Source organism: Perca flavescens, chromosome 13 (genome assembly GCF_004354835.1).
Source record: "Perca flavescens isolate YP-PL-M2 chromosome 13, PFLA_1.0, whole genome shotgun sequence".
Classification (NCBI taxonomy): Eukaryota; Metazoa; Chordata; class Actinopteri; order Perciformes; family Percidae; genus Perca; species Perca flavescens.
In genome coordinates, this window is record NC_041343.1 from 25,465,419 (window position 1) to 25,480,499 (window position 15,081).

Below are 15,081 nucleotides of genomic sequence, written 5' to 3' on the forward strand. Positions count from 1 at the left end.
TGCAGCACAGTACAATGGATAACTGTGTATGCACTATTCAAATACAAACTCAAGTTTCCCGTTTCATTCTGTAGTTCAAGCCTAACTTCACGTCGCTTGTGAGAGTTTTGTGTGTTATCCAGTTCAAATTCTTGAATAGCCAAACACTGATTGAATGTGTTGTTACTTCCCAGATAAAAGATCACATGCCATGCACCTTGATAATGTGAACATGTTCATTCGGATGTGCTTTTGGTATTGACCAGTTATTATCTGATTAGGTTTTTTTTTCTTTTTTTTCTTTTTTTTCTTTTTTTTCACCTTCTCCCCTTTTCCTCTTTACGGCTGACTGAGCAGACCTCTCTGACTTCCTGCCTATATGTCATTCATTTTTTTGATTCATTTACTTCTCCTCCTTGTGTCTCTTACTTCCTCATATTATACCTATTTTCTTTACTTTACTCTTCACTCTTTCTGTTAAAAAAAAGAGACTGTAAAGATTGAACCTCTCTCTTCTCCTTCCTCTCTTCACAGCTCTTGCAGGTGAAATCTCTCCAACCAGCTCAGATGCCCTCCTCAGCTCCTCAGCAGTGACAGCCAGTCCTTCACCACCCAATGTGTATCTTCCCGCCAACTTTAAAATGTCCAATGCACAACTGGCTTTCTTCTTGCGGAAGGCTCAGATCACAGGACAAACAGTTGGCGGCGGCGGCAGCAGCAGCAAGAGCAGCAGTAGCCCCAACACTGGACACCCGCTGCAGCGCTCTGAGAATTTTGTGGTTTTCCAGACAAAAGATCTCCCTGCCATTAACATAAGCTTAGGTCCTTTTGCCTGGGACCAGACAGTATCCAAGGAGTTGCTCCAGCCAGCTAGTCCACTGGATATCCCCGGCCAGCTGACAGTCAACTGGAAAGTGCGGGCCTTCATTGTCCAATCGCGGGTCTTCTCCAACAACCCCACAGTCCAGGTGTTTTTCTACATCGCTGGCCGTGACTGGGATGACTTCAAGGCTCAGGACAAGCTGCCCTGCGTACGTCTGCATGCCTTCCGAAATACGCTTGAAAATAAAACCTCCTGCCGCATGAAAGGCAACCTGGCGCAGTGCTTGGCCCAGCTGGAGATGCCTCCGTCCTGGTTTAACACCAATGTAGCCCCATTGGGTCGGAGGAAAGGCTCCACTGACGGTCTCTTGGATGGGCTAACCAGTGAGACCCTCAGGGTTGAGCTCTACTACACACTTCATGGGCCCAATCTGGATGGGGAGTGCAGTGAGGGCTCAGGCCATAGGGCTGGTGGTGTTTCCAGGGGAGAACCTCTGTCACAGCACCCCCTGCTGCGCATCGGGAGCATCAGCCTGTACCAGGCCAGTCAAGAGCAGCTGCTGGTGGACAAGCAGTTAGACAAAAACATGTTCCTCAGGCTACCAGAGAAGCCCCTGAAGCCTGGAGAAACCCTCAAAATCTCCCTCTACTTGATGCCAAACTCCACTGTCGAACAGTTCACCCTCAAGTAAGTCTTCTTTAAAATGTATACTGATGACATACATGTGTGTTCTTATTGCTTCCAAATTCATCCGGGTTTTCATCCTTAATGTCACTCTTAATGTGTTTGTGATCACACATTCCCCTTTGGAAAGAAAATGTGATCAAGCTCTTTACATGCACAGCACGAGCTTATTCTGAGAATCTTCCTGTTTCCATGAAATCATGTACACAAGAGTTATAGATGAATAAATGATTTGCCTGGTAGACCTCAGCCAACATTATTCAGTCCCCTCCTGTCATGAACTGCAGTCACATCTGCAGTCCCCAGTGGACAGGCTTGTATGAAATATACGATTTACTCCAAATAGCCCTCCATTAATTGAACAGTTATAGAACTGGATGTCTTCATTACAGTCTTGATAATCAGCCTCATTCAAAGCAGCATAATTAGATGAAGGTTTTTGCGTAAACTCAAAATTAATTGCACCATTTTACGAAAGAACATGGTCATGGTGTGCATGGTAGTGTTGCCAACGTTATGCAATACCAAGTCATGCAATATTCTCTGTCTTGAGCTTTCCAACACATGAGCTTCATGCCATTTATGTTCATTTTAGTTCTAAAGAGCCAAATGAGCATGTAATCACATATTTCACCCATCTCATTAATTTCTCCTTCCCTGCGCCCAGTGATGTGCCAGCAGTAATTAAAGTCAGGTAAGATAAAAAGGAGGAGACAGGATTATTTACACGTAGCAGCACTGTACGGTTCACCTTTTGAAGTGGTGGCTTAACATCCAGAGATTTCCTTTTTCTCTCAGGACAAGATTTTATGAATAATTTTCAGTGAACTGCTTCTCAAAGCAGTTTGTGTTTAAATGCACAAGGCCTGTGCTGTTTGACCAGGTTATGGTTGTGGAGCCCATGTTGAAATGTCTTGCTACAGTAAACCTTATTCCATGCTCATATTTTTTTCTTTCTTGTTTGTATCCTCTTCACAATAATACACAATAACAATAATGTAATGATAATTTGGCCTTATATTTCAGATGCCAGTTGAAGGATATTTTTGCATGTTTAAATACATGTAATACTAATTTCAACTGCAAAAAGTCATTGAAATCAATAAACTCTATTCTCATAACAATACCTTCTATAATAACATCTACAATTAGCCATGATTAACTATAAAATAGCATGGAATGAGCATTTAATTTATTCTGTTGACTCTTGGTTGAGTCTCGCAACGCATGCTTGTTTGCGGGGGAGAAGGGGGTGGTTGGAGGCGGGTTGGGCGCTTTGGCCCCACTCCCAGGATGGTCCAGCTCGGGTGCGATTGGCACAACTCATGGTGTTTAAACTGGTAATGGAAACGCATATTAGGGTGGAATGTTTTGGCGTGGCCAAAACTGCCAATGGACAAACACCATATGAAAGCTGTGAAAGTGAACCAAATCAGTAAAGTCACGACGAGTGACCCCTTTCACATTGTCACAATGTTTTCCATTGTCATTTGATACATTATTATTATAAAATATAAATAATATAGCCACTTTAGGTGCTCATCAGGTCTGCTCTGCTAAAGTACTACCTCCCCATGGTTTGCAGAGTGTCAGTTAGCATTTTAGGAAAATACACAATGTAAAATAAAAAAAAAATTTAAAATTTAAAATGTTGATATGACAGGACATTATAGTTAATAATTCAAGTGTCAAAAAAAGATCTTACAAACTGACAATCAAGTTGCTAGCTGTTGTGTTCAACTCTGCCATGTCAGCTTTAAAAATTGTTCCTATTTTCTCAAAACATCAATTTTCATTTTTATATTGCCTGAGTCTCAGAAGGACCATGGTGGCTGTTAGAGTAAATAATATTTGCCAATGTGAAATTTCTGAGTTTGGCCCTCTGCCTATGGAAATCGAGCTGAGGGAGCATAAGGGGCAACTCTGCTCTCCGGTCCCTGCACTTCTTTCCTCTCCTCGGTTGTGAACACAATATTCAGGGTTAGAGAATAAATGATTATTTGCACTTTACAAAGCTTGAGGTAAGTCAATTTTTCTCTGCTCGTAGGCATTAAGGCAGCAGGAAGAAGAGAAACGCAAGGAACCCGAAACCACCGACTAACTCAGCAACAATGATGAAACACACTGTAAATATGATCGTTGTAATGTTAACTGAATATCTTACAGGCTGAAATTTAGAGATTAGTAGGGTATAAATTAAGCCTAACTAACTCAATAAGCTCCAAGGGAAACAAGAAATTATCCCTGCAGAAATGGTTTATTAATAGTGATTCCTTACATTTCAGTTGGAGGAATCACTATTAATTAACCTTAAACCTCTAACCTATGGTTAAAGGTTATGACCCAAACAAATCAAAAACATGGTGGCACCTGTTCACTTTTGGAATTTGTATTCAAAAATGATTCAAAAATATGTGTTGGACACCTTTGATTCACAGTTGATACCTTCCTCATACAGCAAAAGTAAACTTATTTACGTAAGCTCTGATTAGGTTTGATTTTATATACTGTGCTTTTTGCACAGCAGGTTGCCTAAAAAAAAAAACATTATTTAGCAGCGAAACAGTTTGTGTATTACCACCTGAAAGATTCTGTAACAGTTCCAGCCAATGACACTTCATATTTCACTACCATATCCCTAGGGAAATACTAGTCTATATCCTTGACGTTCCACTTCCAGGATTGCTCCGTTGCCGATGGGAATACTGCCAGATTTGACTCATTTAGGCCGGATATCCGTTGCCTTGGGCTTCCTTTGTGTTGGCATTTTAAACTCTGGTCGATTTATGAGGACTATGGTTAACCTTTTCTCAGATCTCTGCAGGTTAAATCCAGACAGCTAGCTAGACTATCTGTCCAACCTGAGTTTTCTGTTGCACAACTAAAAAAAAACTTTGCACGTACACGCACCGCTCAAGACGATTGTGATTGGTTTAAAGAAATGCCAATAAACCAGAGCACGTTTTCCTCCCAAAACCTGGAATGCTGTGTGGACTAGCCAGACCCTCCTCTGCAGCACTGTGTAGAAAGGTCTGGCAAAGCGAGACTAGGGAAATGCAATAGCTTACAAATGACAAAACGTTTTGGACTTTTGCAGAAATGGCAGTGAAACCTGCCCTGTGTCAAACAGATAAAACTATTCATTTGATATGAAACATTGATCAGGATTTTTTTATTTTTATTTATTAGAATAATTTACCTACTTTTTTATAGGCAATTCTGTGTAATTTTCTGAATAATCACCAACATGAAGCAGACTTCTTGATTGTGGATTGATTACATTTGTTATTAGCATATAAAACAACATCATAATGCATTCATAGACCAAACAGAATTCAGATGATGGACATTTACAGTGTATTCAGTATTTATCAATAAAAAAAAATAAAAAAAATACAAATAGCTTTTGAAAAGCCGAAGTAAAGCCCACACTAGCCCATTTCTCACTAGTTAATGTGATTTTTGGTCTTGAGGGTAGCTGAAATCTCAAATTAAATTGTGAATAAATGCTATGGATTTGTTTTTTTTTGTCTGTACATTTAAAGATATTTTCTCAGTTTTTCTTTTTGTAGCCAGACCAGAGTGCTAACCATTCATTATCAAAGTCCCAACCCCCAGGAATCCCGAGCATTTGTCTTCACACCGTCAGAGCAACATTTACACTTCAGAGCAAGACTTTCCCTCTGTAAAATGTATGATCTAGTGTCAGTCATAATATTCTGTTCTCACGAAGCTACATAACACAGAGTCTCTGCATATTATTGTTCTTCACTTTTACATCTATAGATCTAGCTCTAGATTACAAAATATTTCATTAATTCAGAGAAAAGAGTTGCTGTGGGAGTCTCTCCATCAAGGCGTGGTGTGACAAAGTTACAGCAAGGCTTTGTAGTACAAGCCGAAGGCTTTGTCATATCCCCTGCCTCTTGAAACATTTAGCTGACCGTGTTAGCATCCAGTCGTCACTGCAATTCTTCAGCAGGCTGCCTCTCTGAGCCCCTCGCAGGGATGGAAATGAGGAGTGATAAAACAGGAGAGTTAAAAAAGAGATGGGGCAGGGAGAAGAAAGCCCAGTTGGAACCTCCTGAGTGACTCGACTCAATAGGGTGGGACTTCAATAGTTCTGTCGAGTCGCCCCTGCGCATCGAGGAAGAAGATTAAAGATGCAATAAGGAGCGTCTTGAAAGATGAATCAGAAGGCCTCCTCTGACTTTCCCTTTGCCTCTATAAATTTTCCTTCTTTTCAGTCGTCCAGCTTTGAAGATTTTTGACTTGTTATTGCAGATGATGGCGTGCCAGGCAGACAGAGGGCAGGGTCTGGCTACTTGTGGAATATGCCCTGATTTTCCAGCGGCCACAGCAGCGCTGTCAGAAATGTGTGTTGCATGTGCCTGCATGAGTACATGACATGCAGTAGGATAGGGAGTAGTGGGGTGTCAAATTTGGTTACCAAGGCAATGTGATTATAATATGCGTTGCTGTATTTAGTCTAGCATGCTTGTCTTGTCATGGCGCAGAATGATTGTGCTACTTTTTGCAGTGTAAATGTCATTTCAAAATCACATCTTTAATCATGTGCAATATTTTCCACTCACCATTACAGAATTATATATCACCACAATAGTATCTCCATCAATAAGCGGTGAATGAAAGGTGCTCTACTCACCATCGTGTACTTGTTTTGCAGAAAAGAAGTGAAGTGTATTGTGTTGCACAGAAAGTGTAATTTTTCATCATGCATTTTGGGTTTGTTTGGAGTTAATAGAGAATTGCAATTTCACAACACTGGATACACTAGGTTCCACTTAAACTGTATCATTCTTGGTGGGAAATGGCCTAAAGTCATTGGTGTTTATTTCATTTTAACCGCTCATCAGCTTTAGATCCTGATTCACTTGTGTTTTTGTGACGCTACACTAGAGCTGGGCAATATATCGATATTATATCGATATTGTGATATGAGACTAGATATCGTCTTAGATTTTGGATCTCATAATATCTTAAAATGTTCAACCTTGTCCTGGTTTTAAAGGCTGCATTGAAGTAAAATGATGCAGACCAGACTGTTCTAGCCTTTCTATTATTTGCATTTAGTGATGATTATTTATCAAAAATCTCATTGTGTAAATATTTTGTGAAAGCACCAATAGTCAAACCTACAGTATTGTTGGGATATCGATATCAAGGTATTTGGTCAAAAATATTGTGATATTTGATTTTCTCCACATCGCCGCTACACTACACAGCGCTACACTAATTTGTATTTTTTTTATATCAAACATTGCTCAAATGACTAGATATAAATGTGAAATGTGGCTCTTATATATGAACCCACAGAGAATGACCAGTTAGCTCCCTTTAACTCCCCACAAACTCAGCTCTTCATTTCCACATGCAGCAGACAGATTTCTTTAACAAAAAAAGCTGTGATAAATCTCACTACATTTTCTAAACATAAGCATGTCTCCTGGGACTATCTTTCACAGCTTCAAGGACACATAAGCAATTTCCCAACTAAATACAAAGCTTTGGCCAATGAATCATTCTAATGCCTTGTGATGTCTTTATAGTATTTCCTCATCGCAAAGCATCCGTTCTCCTTAAAATCTGTTTCCAGATGAAGTCTATACTGTGTGTAATAACTCAGTTCCTTCCCATGTACTGTCAAAAGATATCTGATTGGCTGGAAGCTCAGCTGGAGGAAATGTGCAACTGTAAAGTCCATCTTAAGGCGTTCTGGGCATATACTCATACAGTGTGGTTTGATAGTGATTTTAATGGCACGATTGACACAGTAGGTCATTTTAATGAGCCAAACCTGACAGATCATTGAAAAGTTATTTGGTAAAGCATGTGTGTTATCATGTCATGCGGCACAACATGAGCTTGTATCCCTGTATCTGTTTGCCATCTGTGAACACTCATACACCATTAATATTTAATATAACACAAGCCAAAAGCAAGCAACTGTTACTATCGCTAATGAAATGATAATTATTTCCACTGTACTAGAACTAACCTTGCTGTGCCAAATAGCTGCTGCTGGTTGGGAGCCAGAATTATTGTTTGTTGGTTTATTCATATGGAGACTTAGATGCAGGATATCAAATGGTCATGTAGGTCAAGTAGCTTAACCTGAATATGACTTTAAACAGCATCAAGGTCACTGATGAGCTGCCAATTTAGATTTTGGTCACTCGTTGACATTTTCACTGAAGTAAACACAGCCTTGTTGCAGTACACACACATGAACTACATTAATGTTATCCTCATCTATGTGCACGGTACAAGGATCTTGGAAACAGTGTAGTACTCCAGAGCCCTGGGTACAACATGCAGTATTCAAATGCCCTGGCTAAAAAAAATAAAGGCTTGAGGAGAGAAAGTGCAGTGGAAGCCATGGAGGGTGACCCACATTCAGCAGTAGTGGCTTCATCCCTGGCGGCTAGATGGTTGCTTTCGCCTCGTATGGAACACCGCAACTTCCTGACCTCAGCCTCTGCTTCCTGCCAGCTCCGCGGCCTTGCTCCGCCTCCCACGTCTCATTGTCGCTGTCAGTGTCTGCTCGTCTTTTCTCTATGCCTTGATGGGAAATGTCAGCACCTCTCGCCGCGGAGTGTGCACGCGTTCAGATCATGTGACTCGGGAAGTGATGCCTCTGCCGTGGAGCGTCTTGTCACGACACATCGGGTGACACGTAGAACCGCTGTTTATCAGCACTCCTCTCGGAGAGGAGAGTCTTGATAGTCTCAAAGGGCTCCAACTTTCACGATGAAGTGAAATGAAGCCTCTTTATTAGACCATATTAGATTGCACCACCACTACTACCTTCTCTACTCCATCCTTCCTTCCTTCCTTCCTTTCTTTCTTTCAACCTTTCTTTCTCAACTGTAAACAAGTTATTTGAGGTCAAGCAGCAGGGGGAAAGTATTTACCATTGTGAACTTTAATGTGTGTGGATCCCCTCTTAAAGGCCGTTGGCACAAGTCACAAAAGGAGGATATGCTGTATGTGCCAAGATTTTAATGAAATGGGCTGTTTTGAGCTCAAGTTAGTTTATAAATGCTTACAGAAATTTGCATGTGTCAGCTCTCTACGCCAGGCAAAATGCAGATAGTTATGCAAGTTTATTCCATTGCTTGGCTACTAATTCAGCCCTTTTCTAACCTTGAATAGGCAAGCGGAGTAACTTTGTTTAGGTAATTCTAGATTATACGCTTGACAGATTCTTTTTTAGGGCTTTTTAGTATGCTCAGCATGTCATTGAGTGTTGTTTTGGTTTTCAGAAAAACAAACCCAAGCACAACCAATTAATTTAGACATTATATCTAACTCAACTCAAACCCACAAAGTTCATCTGGGTCAAGTATACAGCAGTAAACTCATTAGGCATTTACACATACTATTTCTGCATATTCATCCTTTTTTCCACCCTATCGCTACAGCCTGTTAATTTTCACATTTCTTAACATAGCCAGCCAGAACAGCCTCCGTTTAATCAGCAGACGTATCACATTATCATCAGGGCCCACAAATTTGTGCGCTACTACCATGACCAGTGGCTTACAATTCAGCTCTTATTCATTAACCTCTTCAACTCTGCTGGACCTGTCGGTGGGCTAAGTAAACATGTTGTGTAGACAAACTTTGTTCAGAGACACAGAACTGTTTAAGATCGCAGAATTTCCAAAGAAACCAAAACCAAATATCAGGTTAAATCATATAAAAATGTGTAATAATGACATCTACAATGTTATCAAAGTGCTGCAGAAGATGGTGGCCTATTTTCCCCATTAACCACTTAATTAAACTTGAGTGGACTCTTGAGTGAAAGCTGGACCTTTGTGATGTGCTCAGGCTTTGTGGCCAAATCATTTCACATACATTTTTCACAATTTTAAAACCGTATGGTTAGGCAGAAAATTGCAGTTTCATCCCTGTCATCTCTTCCCACTGCTAGAAGTATCAGTGCACAGGCCTTTTTGTTGTCTAAATGGCTTTCATTAATCTTTTTTTAATTAATATAATGTAAATTACTACCGTGTGCTGTTCATTTAAGCTCTCTGCTCACTTCTTTTGCATCGGTTTGGTTCTTTCATCAAGAGTTAATCTACAGATTGGCAATGGAAGCTCTGCCTCTGCAGAAATGTACGTATTATTTTGTCCATTAGATTGCCTTGGTCTGATGAAAGCTGTAATCTTATAGCTGCTATATGTTTGTGTCAGTGATTGGTGACGCATGCAAATCTTCATTTCACATTCATTTCATTATATTAACTACTTTGCTTTAACATTCAACTTATATGAGCGTGTATGTTTCATGCTTTGGGAAATCAGTTGATCAAATGTCTGTTTGTCTGACAGATGGATAAACACAGACAGACTTGAGGATTTTCTGTACTTTCTGTACGCTTTTTCCAAAGCATATTTAAATATAAGCAAACCCTCCTGCAGACTGTGTGGTAGTTTATAGAGGGAGCCTGAGAGACAAATTGACAAAAGCTCAGAGCTGCTCATTTCCAAGGTAATCAAAACCAGCAGTCCTCAGGTATAAAAAATGTGACTGCACAAGCTTACGTTAACTGTTTTATCTTTGCAAATTCATTTTCCTGTGCTCTGAATGAAACTGCAAATCTTTCAATCATCAAGTTTTTGTTCTCTTTCCAAATAAATTTTTTTGTTTTCATCTTGACAGCTTTAATGTTTAGTCTTTTAGCCTCCCAGAAAATGTTTTGTGCTGCCGCTCAAGTTGTGAAATATTTTGACATCTCTCCAGCAATGCAGATGTTATTTTATTTGCTGGTCCTTTCTGCAGTCTCACAACATACTGTATTTATGCCTGTAGTTTAGTCTATGTAGTCTTTGGCATTTTTGTCTGCAAGACATGTTTGCACATTATTGATTAGTCCTGAGGATGATGATGGATAGACATATTGGGGAAATTATGCTCCTAATCCTCTAAATTATCATTTGTGACTCTACAATAAAAGGTGCATCTTAATGGCTTGATGATCTTGCCATAAAATCACAAAAAAAAAAAAAAAAAAGTGAGCACTTTTTTGACAGTTACTTACTACATGGCTCCATAGAAGTTACAAATGTTATTTTACTTTTTTGAATGATTAACATCTTCATCAGATCAGAAGGTAAATTTACTAACTAGGAACTATTTTTTTTTCCTAAAACCCTGATTAACAGCAGTTATCTATTAACAGTGGATCAAATTACCCCACACGTCAGAGAGAATGATTAATTTATCAGGATGTTTGGCTGCAGACACTGCTGCAAAATGTGCTATAATCAGTTATTGAGATCAAGGAAATGTTGCTTTTATACACTACTGAAATGGATGTTGTGTAACTTTATTAATAAGAAATAAATGTGGACTCTCTATTGCTTTTTTATCTCATTGCAGATTTTGGTTCATGATTGGATGACATTTAGTGAGGGAAATGCAATAATGTGGGAAATCAGACGAGGGGAATTTGTGGTTGATAGGCAGGTAGTGAGGCATCTACCCTGTGTTTATCATATTTCTCAGTCAGCATCACATTTTTGTCCCCCTTCCTCCCCCATTAGATCATGTCCTACCTGCACAAAGTAGCCCTCCTCCAACACACAGCCTTATGTGGTTATCGTCAAAACCTTTAGGGGTTTAGGCGGCAAGACTAAGATAAGCTATATTTTCCACTGCAGGCAGCCTCCATTTACCTGTCCCTCCCTCTTTCATGTTGTCACAGACAGAAGTTGGCGAGGTTTTATTACTTTCTCTCCCTCGCTCCCTCCCTCCCTTCTTCTTTCTGCTTTTTTTATGATGCCTGCCAAGAGATTTGCTGAACCAATCTGTAGTAACAGACAGGGCTCTGCCCAGTGTGAAGGATTGTCCTACCCGGTAGGCTACAGTTTCAAAGGAAGCAGTGGTGTGGAGAAGTTGTCTTCCCACCACAACTAGTGTTTGATTTTAATGATGTACTCTTTGCTTTGACTGAGTCTTCTTTGCTGCTGTTATTTGCAAAGCTGAACTTCAAATCCTGTACACAAAGATCAAGAGATGCACTGTTTACTTCTGTCCTGAGAGCAAGCCTCTTCGGGTCATATACAGTAGCATTCAATTCTTGGGACTTTAAGTAATTGTTTATTTGACAAGGAGAACAGCGTTCAGCGTTTCAGCTTTTGCTTTGTATTGATCCAGAAACAAAAGCAATTTGTATTTTTGAGGCTTTTAAGATGTTAACATGGACCATTTGCAATTCCACAAATAGTCACAACCTTCTATTTTCTGTAAACACTGGGTGGCTGGAAGTCCCAACAGAGCTAAGAAGGATGAGGGAAACAGAAGTCATAAGGCTGTATTCATGATGGCGTATTGAGGGCAGAGCCATGCTGCTCTATGCCGATATAAATGCACCTTGGCAGCATTTCTCTGCCTTTTATGCAGCACTATGGGAGTAATGGTCAATGAAAAATGGGGAAGATAATGCATTGCAAGCACCTGGCAAACTAGCCAATCTCAATGGAAGAAATTCTGATAAAGACATGATTAGGTTAATACATATTCATAAAACATGGCAGCCATCCAGGACTGCTAGTCTGATGATTGTAAATGCATGAGATGGTTTTTCAACTTCCCTCTGATGGCACAATATGCACGATATACCCCGTCACATTTTTACATGATCATGTTTTCATTTGCAACAGTGCTAAAATCATTTTAGCATCTGAAGTGTTGTACTCCAGTGGCAGAGAGCTTTAACTCAGTGCACGGCACTCCCTGCCTGCCAATGTAGCATATTGTTCAAGTGTTTTGGCAAACAGTCATCAGAGCGGTCCTATCGCCTGAAATTCAAACGTCCCCCCACAATGAAGGACAATAGTTTGTTTTCACTTTCGTATCACATAATTGAAAAAGTCACATTACTTTTTGCCTGGTGGAATTTGACATCAAGTTGTGTTTCAGCCCAGAAACCTTGAAGTCCAGTTGACATATAGACACTTGGATCAACACTGGGTCTTTTCAAAGAGAATTTAAAATGAAGGTCCACAGTAAGGCAACCTTTGGATGGCCAAGACACAACTGGACTCCACCCATCCCGCTACAGTATTTTTCAGGTGAAATAATTCACAGCTATGAGATAGGCCTGTCCTCTGCTTCTGTGAATGCCAGCTGTGGGTACATATCACTCCTCTGCTGTGCTGCACTGATAAAATCATATCTATACAGACTGTTTCATAGCCAGGGAATGACTGTAATGGCATTGTAGCAGCACTTTATACCAATATATAGTATAGTTGTGACATCACAGCTGTATGGAAGTCTTGACAGCTCGTTTAAAGGCACAATTTCTGAATATGGACTGTGTGCATTTCTCTGTAGATTGAGCGTTTTTATACTTTCAAAGTATTTATATAGCACCACAACCTGCTTTTTAATCAAAAAAGACATGGCAATGTCACTTTTTACAATTTGAGACATATAGGTGGCAACTTGTCGCCGCTGCATTAGAGCGGTTAAATTGTAGTTTTGAGAATAGAGAATTTATCTTTTGCATAAATCATTTTCAAAAGATTATTATTGGTCGTTCTTTGCTTTTTTTGACATTTCAGTTAAGACAGGTTGGGAACATTGAGGAAGATTAAAATATCTTAAACAGAAATATTAATTAATATTATATTATATATTAATTTTTTTTTATGTATCAGGCTTTCGAAATATTTTGTGACCTCATCTATATACCCTGCAACCTCAATGTTAAGACGTATGCAGTGTAGTATGGGCTTTTTTCCTGCAGGGGCCATTCCTTTTCTAAACATTATGTATTCTGTAGTGGAAGGTGTTAAAGGGAGTTCAAAGAGAGTTTCCCAGTAAGGTATATTTGGCCCCCGGCTATTTCCGCTGTGTCTCTTAAACAGCAGGGTGACGTCTTTACAACTGCAAATTGCATTGATATGTTGTCAGTATTATCTGCAACAGCTTCCCAAGCTGCATGCAGCAGGACTGACTGCACCCACCCCCCACCCACCTTCATCCTCCCCCTACGCAGTGAAGCCCAGCTCTTCACACCAACACGTGTGAAACCGTTTTTCTTTTATCTTATTTCTTTGTTCTTTTCGGGGGAAGAGTGGGCTCCAGAGTGGAGGCTCCTGCTGCTGGAAGGTTGTTATGTTAGGCTTATTTGAATTAGAATAATGTTGAACACACTCCTCAAAATTGATGCCTCCCAGCAAACTAGGACAGATTTGTTATGGCCATTTGCTATGCCCTCCCATGCTCTTTAATGGCTGTTTAGCACTCCAGCCTCATAGCTCTGCCCCGAGTCGTGAACTCTCACATTTATTGGATTTTCTTTTACATTTTAAGGTGAGTGGGCAGTGGATCCTCAAACCATTTGGTAGATTTGGTAGCATTGAACAACCCACATTCAAACGGTTATAGATTCCTTTTTAAAGTAGTCTGTATGAAGTGAATTGGCAACCATATCCAAGAAACATAATTCTCCTCGGTGGTGAGTTTTTAAGGACTGTGGTTGTCTTTGTTTACTCCTCTGTGGGAAGTGTTTTGTTTAAGAAAGCAATTCTTTTTGTTGTCACACTAGAAAGCATCCTGCAGCAGAGGGACCTGAGACAGAGAACAGTGTTGTTATTTCAGGATCAGGCTTGAAAGCTCTTCTCTAATGTTTTGTTGGTCTTAAAGGAAAATTCTGTTTTTTTTTTTTTTTTACAAACTGGATCTTGATTTCCCAGTTCTGACCATTATCAGTCCCATTGATAGGAACAGGGTCAAATTTGTGGTCTGGTTCAACTTTGTCCTACTTTACTTAGTGAGTTGTGTTTTATTATGTAGATATAACCATCATTTTCGGTGTGCAGATGTTTGGTTTCTCCTCCAATAGATATGGCTAAAGTGAACTGTAGTGGGTGATGGTGCCACAACCCATATCAGCAGTTAACTACTAAAATGTTGTGTTAGGGTATGTATAGGTACTGAGCATGTGTGTGTATTCCAGGCCTGTGTGTAGTGTGTAATAACAACAGAGTGAAAACGTTGTAATTTCCCTTGCTTCCCTTGATTAATACAGTATAAATTATATTTTTATTATCCTTATAAAGGGATCATTTATAAACTAGAAAATGCATTATTTAAAGAAAGGCAACTGAGAGTTGCGGCGGACCTGCAGTTTTCTGGGAGTTTGTTCCAGATGTGTGGAGCATAAAAACTGAATGCTGTAGGATGTATTAGTATTTGTATTGAGTTAATTACTTCTCCATCAAGATAGCCTCCATTAACTTGCTACCCACCCACAAAGCAACACTTAGGAACTACAATAATCACTGAGCATTACAGCCCACAGAGTGGAGGCTCTTTGAAATTAATTTGACACCTACCCAAGATTTATAACTTGAAAGGTTATTGCATATTTAAAGAAATCTAGACCGTAGAAGTCAGAGAATGTTTTTTTTTTTTCCTGAAATAAAAAATTAATAAATACGGCATAATCAACACACTGCTCAAACACTCATGTTCTGCTTGTTATCATCAATGTACTGTATGACACAAAGAAAGAGTGGGCCAGTTGTAGGTAGGTGTTTGTAGGTGT

At 39.7% G+C, this 15,081-nt stretch overlaps 1 protein-coding gene across 2 annotated transcripts in view; it reads left to right on the plus strand.

The window, feature by feature from the left end:
* The window catches only part of tmem132e (transmembrane protein 132E), a 381,952-nt gene that overhangs the window by 270,637 nt on the left and 96,234 nt on the right, over positions 1–15,081 (plus strand). For both annotated transcript variants that reach the window (XM_028595737.1, XM_028595736.1), the window contains exon 2: positions 514–1,489. In XM_028595737.1, coding sequence (XP_028451538.1) covers positions 514–1,489 — 976 coding nt within the window. The remainder of the gene's footprint in view (positions 1–513; positions 1,490–15,081) is intronic.